We start from the raw sequence: 13,203 nt of genomic DNA on the forward strand, positions 1-13,203 counted from the left end.
AAAGTGAACATCTTATGAACGACATTTTATTATCATAACTGTAACTTCTGCTACCGGTGCTCCCATTTGATGGTCTACTGATGTAAAAACTAACCAGAAAAGATGTATTTATCATATATATAAAAATCAAAACAGGCAGGTTCCTCCTTCCAGGCTGGAAAAAAAACTCCAAGACATATGGCATATTTAACCAATATAAGGGAGCTAAACTTTACCCAAGCCTTTCATAATGCACTTAACAAAATATTTTATTATTTTAAAACAACCATTAGTATTAAATAGCTTTTTTTTTTTTTTTACATATAGTATTGTTATATACAAAACAAACACAGAACAAAGACATGAAAAAAGAACACACGACTTCAAAAATTCTGAAGCTCAGGAATATTTTGGTAGAGGTCCAAAGTCTCTGGGTTTGAGAAAGCTCCCCGCTGCTCAACTTCTTTCCCCGCAATTATTTGCTTCACAGCTACTTCCACTTTCTTTCCATTTATCGTGTACTGAAAAACAAAACCAGAATTGCAAAATTACACTTTTCAGGTAGTAACTTTATGAAAAAATAAAAAGCCTCACCACCTACCCAAGAACCCAGTGATGATTTAGCACAATGTCTTCCCTTTCCTGTGGTATTTGATGCATCAGAATATTTTCTGCATCACTTGAAAAGTGGAATTTGAAGAACAGTTGATACGAGTAATAAATTAAAATCACCTATTTGGTAATACTGTGAGAACCTGATGATGCTCCAGTTTAAGCCAATGGAACCAGATCAGAATTGTGGTATCAACACTAAAAATTTGTCATTTTATGTTTTGACACATCCAGTTTTCAAATATTTTTTTTTAATTTTCTAAGGGTGAGCTCAAAGCCCAAACCCAGTGACTGGTCTTTGGGATACTAAAACCCATGACTTACCTTAAATGTACAGCCTTTCTCATAATAGGGTTAAATGAAACACCGAGCTTAAAATATATTTTTAGATGACCTTCTCTGTTTTTATTTGCATCAAGGTTTTAATACTACCTTCCTTTTGGTTAGCATCACTGTAAAGTTTTAGGAAACCCTGAAAAGTTGACTTTCAAACACATCCTTAGCTGTGTCTGTCTCCTCTGGAAATTAAAACCAAACTTGCTCTACTACTGAATCTGGTCCTGCTGATCAAGGAACCCAGGTTGTTCCAGGCTTCCAAAGCTGTTGAAACTCCTTTCCAGGAATCACCACTTTTCATCATCAATCTTTCAGAGCAGGCTAAACAATCGTTAATTCAATACATTCTTTCAGTGTTGCTCTTGATGCTAAAACAAACTTTTTCTCATTAAAACTACTGAAGTCATGTGTAATCCTACCCTCTTGAATCACCTTAAGCAATCAATCTTCCTCCTCGACAATAAGCAACTTAAGTGTTCTGGTTTCTGAAAACTTGTGAAATTTAAGTGGACTGGAAGGGAACTGTCCACTTTAAAAAAAGATTACAGACTGTTCAGCAAAGCTAAATTGTTTAATCAAACAGGCAAGCATCTTGTAGGTCACGATCAGAGTGCTTATCTCGTCAGGACAGGACTAGAAAGATTTGCACAAAGAATTTGCAATGTTCTTCAGCACCCAGAGATGCCATTAAAAACCATGCTTTGCATTACTGAAGTGATCAGTAAATCAACAGAGCTATGTTATTTACTTCTACCAGTATGCAGTGTCAGTATTCCATTAGGATTAGGCTGTATTTCAGGTGGAGATTCAAATACATTTCTATAAGTAGAAGAAAGAGGTTTCCATTCCAAGCAAAAACTTCAAAGAAAGATAGGAGACAGCTTTGATCACTTTACTACTGGCATATTTACCTAAAATGTAATTAACATTCACTCAATTTTAAATTCAGTCAAAGTGTGAACTAATTAATGATCCAAACAGGCTTTCCTGAGGGACAGACCATCATAAACACCTCACTGCCATCAACTTTATACTGTACATTCCAGTGATTTATGCAGTTTACAAGTTCAACACTTAATGCAGAAGCTAAATTGCAGCCTAGAAAATCTAGCCTTCATGATTTAACAGGTGCAGGAGATTTTACATTCATGCTAAGACAACATTTTCTACCTAATACTGTTGGACAGCAGTGGCCTGAAACAGAAGTAACTAAAGAGATCACATCCAAATGACTGTGCATTATATGGAGGCTGGCAGTCCTAAACCCTAGACCATTTCCACATAGAAACCTATATTGGCAGTAAATGCGTGTCAGAATACCAGATGGTTGGGCTGGAGCCTCGAGCCTTTCCTCTGGACTCACTCAAGTGTGTGTGCAAATGGCCTTGAGACGAGTACTCTCTGTACCCCCATCCTGCAATGAGCTGTCCATAGAGCTGCTGGGGAGGCTGTAGCATCAAGAGAGGACTAGGAAAAAAGCCAAGCATCCCAAAAAAGAGTTCACACTGCAAGGAAGAGTAGTGTAAAGTACTGCATTTCACAACTCCAGAAGACTGAGCATGCAGTACATTTAGCTATAAGACTTTCTTCTCCCTTTTGTAAGCAGAAGAATTTTATTTTAGTTATTGCTATTGGTAAGACAGTGATAGAGATACATTTAAATGGCTAAACAGATGTAAAAGTGAAATGGTTTACAAAATGATTTTATAAATTTGCTCAGTGCTCTCAGCTTTCATAAGAATGTTATTTCAAACAAGAAAACAAAAAAAAACAAGCTTATGGGTAGCCTGAAAAGCTGAAGTTAAATTACCTTCTTAATATTTTCCTTTAAAAGACTTTAAGTATGTATTACTGAGAAAATGCAGCACATATTTATAAACTGAGAATGGGCATTTTTAGGTATTGTTAAAAAAAAACAAAAACATGCTTAGCTGAAAAGGAGATGAAATGATGTTGCTAGGCAACACAGACAAACTATTTATAAAGCTCAAATACACTTTTGAGATGCTAAAATTTCCATGCATGTGGGTTTGAAGAGCAATGACAACTGCTCCTTAATTACTATTCAAGGTGACAAAGAAAAAAAGTAGGCAGCATTTTTCATGACATACCGGAATGCCTTTGGTTTCTAGAATGAGGCTTGGAACATGCCTGGCAGAAAGCGCTACACGTATTGCATCTCGAATTCTTTTCACCAGATCCTCGCTGAACGTGTGGTTTAGTGCCATCTTCAAGAAGAGTATCACCCTTTCCTCCCCATCTTTGTTGTACTGAGGGATGCAGAGGCTATCTGAAACCTCCTCAAAGGCCTCAACTGAAAAAAAAAGTCCTTTTTAACACAGGCTTTTGTTATATTCTGGGTGCACATTTTCTCTAATTGCACCAAAAGAAATGCATCACCTGCCCTAGAGCTAAATGGGAAAAACAGACTTCCTGGATTGGTTCATCTATTAGTCCTCCCTTCAGGTACTTCGTAATCCTAACTCCTACTCAGGTGCAAAACGGCGCTTAAGGACCAAAGATACTTACACCAGGGCAACAGTAGTCTGCTAGAACTTCTGGGATTGACAATGACTTTTATGCTAAACTGTTTTCTTTGGCTTTTCTTGCAATACCCATTGCTGCTTAGATAGAAAACTGACTGGTCACACAGGAACAAGGAGTGGCAACAGGTGCCCAAGTCCCAGACTAGCACCTGTGCACAACCAGTAACACCACCTTTCACAAGATAGACATTTGAAACTGTGTGCAGCTTGACATTCTCATGGGAACTGGATTTAAATACTAAGAGTTCAAACCAGTCCCTGCTAAAGCTGCTATTTATACTACAGAACCATCAAACCTGGGGAGGCAGACCCAGGTTTGTACCAGGATAAACCTTGAACCTTTGTGCCAGTTCCAACCAGAGACTGTTCCCCAGTTTAAGTACAGAAGTGTTGAAATGGAGCATGACCCAGGGCAGCTGCCATGAACACCCACACAGCTCTTCCACAGATGAGGGAGGCTGATCCTTCAAATCTCACACAACACTAGGAAGATGTTGCTTCCAGCAAAACACTATTTACATTCAGAAGGTTATGGCAGTGCAATTTAGCCTCCCCACCTTCCTCTTACACTTTTGGAATCAACTGCAATCCTTCTGTCCTGGTTCCTGGAATCATTACTCAGTCAGTTATGGTAGCATAAGCTCAATCACTTATCATTAGGAATGATAAAATAAATCAATGTCAAGAGCTTGTCTTAGGCAGAAAAAAAAGAAAGGATAGCCTCAGAGTTTAGGTACTCTTATTAACTTGCATGAAATATCTGTAAGACCTTGTTATATGAAAGCAACATCTTGAAGAACATCTCAATAAGTCATTTTCAGTCCTACAGACATTTTAGGAAGGCAACCAATTTCAGGCCTACAAGACAGACTTTTACGGTTAATGCTAATATGGTCTGTACCATCTTCCATTTGAAGAACAGTAGGCCTTATTACTTAATCTTTTCAAACACTTGTATAATGCATATATTTCAGATTTAAATCAACAAGGTCATAGATGAAAGATGTGGAAAGTTAATTTCATACCTATGTTATAGATTTCAGAACTTCCAAATCTTACTCCATTTGGATTTAATGTACCATCACTGAAAGTAACACACAAAACAAAGAAGCATTAAAATGTAATTAGAGTTTGATCAAAAGAAAAAATGATGCAATTAACCAAGTTTCTCTGAATTTCATGCAGGGAATATGCAGGCAGCCACCTCAGAAACAGAATTTTAAAAGAATTAAGTTCTGTGAAAAAGGCCTTTTGCTCATTAGAATGAAATTTCAGAGAACCTTCAGAGAACCTCAGCATTATTCATTTACCTTTCCTCCTCCCTCTTCTTTCCAGCAGCCCAAATGAGGTCGTTATTTCTCATTTTAGCTTAGAAATATATGTATTTACCACCAACAAGAAAACAGATCAAAAGTCTTTCTAGTCTGCATTTTATTGCAATTGTGTGCCATTAGTTTCCAGTATCTTATAGCTAGAACTTGCATTTCATATATAGCAGCCTCATACCTTCTATCTGTTGTGTAGGTCTGTCTGTGGCAATGCCAAAAAACTTCAAGTCATTCAACTTAGTTTTGAACAGCAGCTTGTAAATGCAAACAGAAAATTTAGCCACATTTGTGACCTTGACCTTGAATTTTTCTACGATCTCTAAGACAAGCACAACTTTATACCTGATTTTTTGTAATAAAGCTGCACTATAAAGCAAGTCAATAGCAAAGCCAAGAACAGAAAAACAGTTTTCCTGATTCTCCACTCGAATGTGCTGTGCTCCCAAACCAACCAAATGCTGAGCCATTACTATAAATCATGGAAAACTAAACCAAGTCAAACATCATCTTCATTTGCTTATACACAATGTGGCAGCACTTAGAAATGCTCTCCCTTCCCTCTAATACAGCTGCTTTGATTAATTCAAGGACTCAGATCCGTAACATGGAATTTAACAATCCAAATTCTAAACAGGCATGATAGACAGTTGTGTACATTATGCTCCAAGGTAAAGTTCCCAATTCTTAAAGCTTGTTTATTCAGAACATTTTATCCAAAATACTGTACCTGCGACCAAGCATCACAATTCCTCCTGTTTTGGGATTAATTTTGCAGTAATCCCCATGGGCCCAAACACCTATTTGAGAATGACAAAGGTTAAGCAGCTGGTTTCTCATCCTTCTACTCACAAAAGACATTGGTGTAACAACAGGCGTACCATCCATTTTTCCATCTGTTTTACAGCAAGAATCCTAACACATCATATGTATTTTGAGAGCTACCCACAGCAAATGTAGCAGTACTTAACTGTGCAAACAATCCATATTACATTTATTACAACAAGCTCGCTCACACAAGGGTAGCTCACACATTACGATCAAACCCTAGGTTACTTTATGATTGCTTGTTTGCAGGCTATCTAGCATCCTTGAGAAAACTGATGAAATTCTGCCCTGAACGCCACATTTTGAGGAAACAAAATCTTTCACAAAGCTAATGATACTCCCACCAGTCTTTCTTGACCCACTTCTTTCACAATGCATGATTCTGCACAAGCAGCTCTCTGGGTTTGCACAATACGTCTCAGCAGTTTGCTAAGGAGCTTCTCTGTGCTTAATGCTCTTTATTATGTAATATCAGATTTGGCTCTTCAGAGTTGGAATAACTTCTGTAATATTTTTAAGACTGAGACCACGACCATTGTCTGCCACACACACAAATGCAAAAATTTTTTTTTTTTTTTTTTTTTTACAGAAAAACAAAACCTTGGTAACACACATGCATATGCACATAACACTATTTTCTCTTGTACCTGTTACAACCTTAATCCCATTAACAAGGAAAACTAGAAAAGGATTTTCAGACAGAATCTCTGAAACAGTTACTTCAGTCCAATGACTCTGATTTTTTCCAATTAGAATAATGCTCACAAGCGAGCTTCAACATTCCTTCAGTTTTCCTGTATGATTATCTCCTGCTGCACATCCCGACTTTTCTTGCAATTCTACTTTGTATTACTGCTATTTATAGAAAAGCTATCTCCAGAAAGAAGCAGCTTGAGGTCTTGCTCCTATAAGCCCCCGCCCCGTAGGCAGCAGGGAGTTCAGCATCCCTATACCACATAAGCAAAAAACTCAGTGAGCACAGCTCAAGATGATTAGGAAGATGCTGAGAGCCAGAAGCTTTCCTTTCCTCTTACCAGAAGTGGGAAACTATGAATGCAGAATACGTATGTTGGAGGCAGCACATACTTAAGCTTCATGCTAATGAGGTAGCAGCCCAGTACTTATGCCTTAGGATTCACTCCTGCTAGGTAGAAGCAACCTGGCAGAGGTGCTACAGCACTCATTAATGGCAGATTGCTCCCTGACCTATTCAGCACTTCCACTTCACACTCATGCCAAGCAGTCTATGTCTGCATTGCAGATTATCAAGCTGTTATAGCCATATATCTGCACAATGACACCAGGAGCAAAATGGGATTGGCACTTTCCAGAGATTCTTCTTAAGTGATTTGGATCCATATTCATAACAAAGCACTAAAAAACAGAGTGAGAATTATCAGATATGCCTTGGATTTCTCACCCTGGAAATCTAGATTTAGAGCTGCATCTGCCCATCACTGGGCAGGAATAAAGCTGTACCTTCCTAATAGCAGCAATACAATCTATACTCTTGGTCAGCTTAAGCAGTGTCCAACACCCTTGGTTACATACCTGGGAATTTTGAAAAATAAGCCTTCCTGTATTTGCTTCCATTCTCATCGTTCCAGAAGTGCGTAGGTTGACAGGGAATAGGTTTGGTACAAACCAGCTCTCCACTTTCACCCCAAACTGGCTTCCCTGTTTACAAAAGAAAGAGGCATTGTCTGCATTTCTCTTCTGTAAAGAAGGGAGCACCAAAACAGCGGACTGTTAGACATCTGATGACTGAAAATTAAGGTTATACCTGCTGTATTTTGTAAGTGAAGTAATATTTTTGGATGATATTATCCGGATAATAGTTACCTTCATCATTCCATGCTTCTACAGCCATTCCAAGATTTCTGGCCTGAATTTCTCCTTTGTAAACTGGAATTGTAACATTTTGACCCATGAAACATGAAATTATATCTGTCCCACCTGTAATAAAAGTCCATTTAGATTACACAGTACATTTTGTAAAAAGCTAAACTACATAAGAACTCTAGAAAAGCAGACTACTATGTTTGCCAAATGCTTCTGAACCACATTAAGCAGCACAGAATAAGAGTCAGCATTATCTAGGATGTAACATGACTTGTCGTAAAGGAGGTTTCTTCTCTTACTTTAGATGTGCATCTCTTCACACACATATTGCCTTCACACACAAACATTCCCTAAGGCATAACTTTTCTCCTTCCAGTAGTTTCTTTAACCATTTAAGGAAATTTCCACTTATAGAAGACTGAGAAAACAAACAGGCTCTAGTTTACAGAGTTAAGATATTCAAGATCACTTGAAAATGTTTTCTTGTTTGTTTTCATTAGTTTAAACTGTTCCATTCAATACTTTTTTGTTCTCATTAGCACAGTAGTTTGGAGGGAGGAGGCAAACACAATATGAACAGTTATCTCAACTAAAAATAAGTATTATCATAGTGCTTGCCTAATTGAAATACTTATATTCTAGGACCTTAAAGACGTAGAATTCTAGGACAAGAATAATACTGATAGCTTTACTGAAAAATTAGTCTTCCACATTTGAGACCATTAATGTCTACAGTAACAATAGTAGTATAGTACTCTTACTAATACCAGAGTCAGAAGTGACCGCAGTAGCAGAATACTCAGATTCTAAAATCAGACTAAACTAAGTTAAAAAGCCTTGTGAAAATTCAGCCTTCACTACAAAGCAGAATGAGGGACCTTATACATGTATGAATACAAGTTGCCTCAGCCAGCACTCCTTACAACAAACCACACAGTATGTGGGCTTGATTCTCTAATTATATAATTTACAAAAATCTGTCTGCAGTGCCAATTATGTGGCATAAAAGAATTGAAATGGGACTAAGGAAAAACCTTTAAGAGAATTTCCTGCTAAACTCAGCTATTTTCAGAACACTGCGTTCTGTAGGTTAATAGGCTCTTTTCTTGATCTCACCCTGTTACCCCAAAGGACAGCCAGTCAAAATAAATGATCCTGCTTAAAAAAGCAAAAAACCCCAAACATCCACCGTGTCAGAAACATTCTACCTAAAAGCTCTTGCATATGAGCTTCATTATGGCATACTGAATTATACAGAGAATCTCTGCATAAAAGAGACAACTTAGTCTAACTATACCCAAGCATGAATGATCCAAGGCCTAAGCTTGCCAATGTAGCAAGCAAGCAAGAAGGAAATGCACAGGCAAACAATTAGCAAGATGCATATAGCATAAAAGCATCACCTGAAATGGATCCAAGGAGGACACTATTTTTTATATGTTTGTAGACATACTCATAGCTTTGAGATTTGAGCGGTGATCCTGTAGACAATATAGTGTGGAGTGTTTGGAGATTGTGTGTTTCACCTTAAAAAAGGAGGAAATCAAACTAGGTTAAGGTAGAATTTTTACAAGAGTTTGTAACCATTTGTCACTACAATCCAGAAAAATTACATAAATGATTTGTTTGTGACATGATTCAGAACCAGAACCTGAGAGGAAAGGCAGGAAGGAAGGTAAAAGGAGATGCAATAGCCTTTGGAAACTTACATGGTTTAAAGTTTTTCTCTTCTAGCACAGCCAGCCACTTTGCACCCGTTCCAAGGATGGTAATCCTAGAGGGAGAAAAAATTAAATGTTCTACGTATTTAAAGACTTTAAGATTCTGTAATTCCCACTGTAGTAAGCAGAGGCTGAAGGCACTCTGTACATTGATGGCTCAAAAGGATGTGCCTTGCACTTTGAAAGCTTTAGGAAACTACATTGCTTGACTAATCAAAGTTAGTGAGGTCACATGTCATTAATGTTGAGACATGTTTAGTATCTTTAAGACTGAGCAGACCGTTCTGTCTCCCAGTTGCATATCACCAGTCTTTATGACAATGCAGTAAGACCCAGAGCAATTACATTATGCAAGACTTTCACAACAACACTGAAGGCACAGTGTTAAATATTTCAATTAACGTAATAAATAAAATACAGCTTTGGGAATCTTGTCCATTTTTCACTTTTGACAAATAGGGAACATGGCACTTCTCATTTTTGTGTGAAATTATTGGAGAACTTCTCCAATACAACACAATTACAACTCAAAAGAAAGGCTGTATCCCTTCTATGTTTCTAGTTTGCTGTACCCAACTCTATCAGAGGAAGCGCTAATTTGCTATTTTTGCTGAACTTCGGGAAACCTTATTCCTGCTTTCTGCTAATTTGTTTTAAAGTACAGCAATAAACTTACTCAAGAACATGTGTAGAGACAAATAAGAATGGGATACAGGTTGAATGCACAGAACTTCGGTAGTACATACATCAGTATAACTAATTTAAAACCAAAATCCTATCTTCACTTGAAGGCAAAATGAAAAGTAGCACAGCTCTTGAGATGATACCACCATTTCAGAAGTGGAATGAGGGCTATCCCACTATCACCGCGGATGTCTTCCTCTGCCATTTACATGGCTGACAGTTGACAGGCTGCTACCTTTGGGCAGGGACAGGTTACTTGCACAACTATCACAGAATCACAGAATTTTCTAGGTTGGAAGAGACCTCAAGATCGAGTCCAACCTCTGACCTAACGCTAACAGTCCCCACTAAACCATTTCCCTAAGCTCTACATCTAAACGTCTTTTGAAGACTTCCAGGGATGGTGACTCCACCACTTGCCTGGGCAGCCTGTTCCAGTGCCTCACAACCCTTTCAGTAAAGAAGTTCTTCCTAACATCTAACCTCCCCTGGCTCAACTTAAGCCCATTCCCCCTCGTCCTGTCACCAGGCACGTGGGAGAACAGGCCAACCCCCACCTCGCTACAGCCTCCCTTGAGGTACCCATAGAGAGCGATAAGGTCGCCCCTGAGCCTCCTCTTCTCCAGGCTGAACAAGCCCAGCTCCCTCAGCCACTCCTTGTAGGACTTGTTCTCCAGGCCCCTCACCAGCCTCGTCGCCCTTCTCTGCACCCGCTCAAGCAACTCCATGTCCTTCTTGTAGCGAGGGGCCCAAAACTGAACACAGTACTCGAGGTGCGGCCTCACCAGAGCTGAGTACAGGGGGACGATCACCTCCCTAGCCCTGCTGGTCACACCGTTCCTGATACAAGCCAGGATGCCGTTGGCCTTCTTGGCCACCTGAGCACACTGCTGGCTCATATTCAGCCGACTATCCACCATCACTCCCAGGTCCTTCTCTGCCTGGCAGCTCTCCAACCATTCCTCTCCCAGCCTGTAGCTCTGCTTGGGGTTATTGCGCCCCAGGTTCTGGACCCGGCACTTGGCCTTGTTGAACTTCATGCAGTTGACCTCAGCCCATCGGTGCAGCCTATCCAGATCCTCCTGCAGAGCTTTCCTACCCTCAAGCAGATCGACACACGCACCTAACTTGGTGTCATCTGCAAACTTACTGAGGGTGCACTCAATGCCCTCGTCCAGATCATCGATGAAGATATTAAAGAGGACCGGCCCCAGCACCGAGCCCTGGGGGACGCCACTAGTGACTGGCCTCCAACTGGACTTGGCTCCATTCACCACGACTCTTTGGGCCCGGCTATCCAGCCAGTTTCTAACCCAACTAAGCGTGTGCCAGTCCAAGCCAAGAGCAGCCAGTTTCTTGAGGAGAATGCTGTGGGAGACGGTGTCAAAAGCCTTGCTGAAGTCAAGGTAGACCACAGCCACAGCCTTTCCCTTATCCACCCAGCGCGTCACTTTGTCATAGAAGGAGATCAGGTTCGTCAGGCATGACCTGCCTTTCATAAAGCCATGCTGACTGGGCCTGATCACCTGCTTCCCCTGCAAGTGCTGCATGATGACTCTCAGGAGGATCTGCTCCATGAGCCTTCCTGGTACTGAGGTCAAACTGACAGGCCTGTAGTTTCCCGGGTCTGCCCTCCGGCCCTTCTTGTAGATGGGCATCACGTTTGCTAGCCGCCAGTCGATTGGGACCTCCACCGATCGCCAGGACTGCTGATAAATGATGGACAGTGGCTTGGCCAGCTCCTCTGCCAGTTCTCTCAGTACCCTTGGGTGGATCCCATCCGGCGCCATCAACTTGTGCACATCCAAGTGCTGTAGCAGGTCACCAACCAGTTCTTCATGGATAGTGAGGGCCACATCCTGCTCCCCATCCCCTTCCATCAGCTCAGGGTACTGAGTATCCAGAGAACATCCCGTATTGCCGCTAAAGACTGAGGCAAAGAAGGCATTGAGCACCTCCGCCTTTTCCTCATCTCTTGTAACTAAGTTTCCCCCCGCATCCAGTAAAGGATGGAGATTCTCCTTAGTCCTCCTTTTTGTGTTAATGTATTTATAGAAATGTTTTTTGTTATCTTTAACAGCAGTAGCCAGATTGAGCTCCAGATGAGCTTTGGCCTTCCTAATTTTGTCCCTGCACAGCCTCGCTACTTCTTTAAAGTCCTCCCTAGTGGCCTGCCCACTTTTCCAAAGCTTATAAACCCTCTTTTTTCTCCTAAGCTCAAGCCACAATTCTCCGTTGAGCCAGGCCGGTCTTCTTCCCCGCCAGCTCGTCTTTGGGCACGTGGGGACAGACCGTTCCTGCGCCATTAAGATTTCCCTCTTGAAGAGCACCCAGCCTTCCTGGACTCCTCTGCCCTTCAGAACCGCCTCCCAAGGGACTCCACCAACCAGTGTCCTGAGCAGCTCAAAGTCAGCCCTCCGAAAGTCCAATACAGCGGTTTTACTGGTCCCCTTCCTGGCCTCGCCAAGAATAGTGAACTCCACCATTGCGTGGTCACTCTGCCCAAGACAGCTCCCGACAATCACATCCTCCACCAGTCCTTCTCTGTTTGTGAAGAGAAGGTCTAGCGGGGCGCCACCCCTGGTAGGTTCACTAACCAGCTGCGTCAGGAAGCTATCTTCCACTCTCTCCAGAAACCTCCTAGACTGCTTTCTCAGGGCTGTGTTGTGCTTCCAGGATATGTCAGGGAAGTTGAAGTCCCCCACGAGTACAAGAGCTGACGATTTTGCAACCTCTGTCACCTGCCTGTAGAATTCCTCATCAGTCTCCTCATCCTGGTTCAGCGGTCTATAGCAGACCCCGACCAGGACACTAGCCTTGTTGTCCCTGCCGATCCTAACCCAAAGGGACTCGACCTTGTCATTCCCAACCTCGAGTTCTACAACCTCGAAAGACTCTCTAATATAGAGAGCCACACCACCACCCCTTCTATGCTGCCTGTCCCTTCTATAGAGCTTATAGCCAGGCATTGCAGCACTCCAGTCATGAGAGTGGTCCCACCACGTGTCCGTGATGGCAACCAAGTCGTAGCCTGCCTGCCGCACGATGGCTTCCAGCTCCTCCTGTTTGTTACCCATGCTGCGTGCATTGGTGTAGATGCACTTCAGCTGGGCCATTGTCTTATCCTCCGGCCTTGCCATTGTTCCCCCTAGCACAGCCCCAACAATCCTAGCCTCAGCCCCATCCCCCTTCCTACCTAGTTTAAAGCCCTCTCAATGAGCCCTGCCAGCTCCTGGCCCAGGATCCTTTTTCCCCTAAAAGATAGGGACCCATCTGCGGCCATCAGGCCAGGTGCTGAGTAAAGTGCCCCATGATCAAAAACCCAAGATT

At 41.5% G+C, this 13,203-nt stretch overlaps 1 protein-coding gene across 1 annotated transcript in view; it reads right to left on the reverse strand.

The window, feature by feature from the left end:
• Positions 1–298: 298 nt before the first annotated feature.
• The window catches only part of AACS (acetoacetyl-CoA synthetase), a 46,225-nt gene continuing 33,320 nt past the window's right edge, over positions 299–13,203 (reverse strand). Inside the window, exons 11-18 of the mRNA XM_032199183.1 lie at positions 9,178–9,242; positions 8,872–8,994; positions 7,469–7,582; positions 7,178–7,303; positions 5,529–5,598; positions 4,499–4,557; positions 3,039–3,241; positions 299–500 (exon numbers count right to left, since the gene is read on the reverse strand). Coding sequence (XP_032055074.1) covers positions 363–500; positions 3,039–3,241; positions 4,499–4,557; positions 5,529–5,598; positions 7,178–7,303; positions 7,469–7,582; positions 8,872–8,994; positions 9,178–9,242 — 898 coding nt within the window. The 3' untranslated portion in view covers positions 299–362. The remainder of the gene's footprint in view (positions 501–3,038; positions 3,242–4,498; positions 4,558–5,528; positions 5,599–7,177; positions 7,304–7,468; positions 7,583–8,871; positions 8,995–9,177; positions 9,243–13,203) is intronic.

The sequence above is a fragment of the Aythya fuligula genome, chromosome 17 (genome assembly GCF_009819795.1).
Source record: "Aythya fuligula isolate bAytFul2 chromosome 17, bAytFul2.pri, whole genome shotgun sequence".
Taxonomy (NCBI): domain Eukaryota; kingdom Metazoa; phylum Chordata; class Aves; order Anseriformes; family Anatidae; genus Aythya; species Aythya fuligula.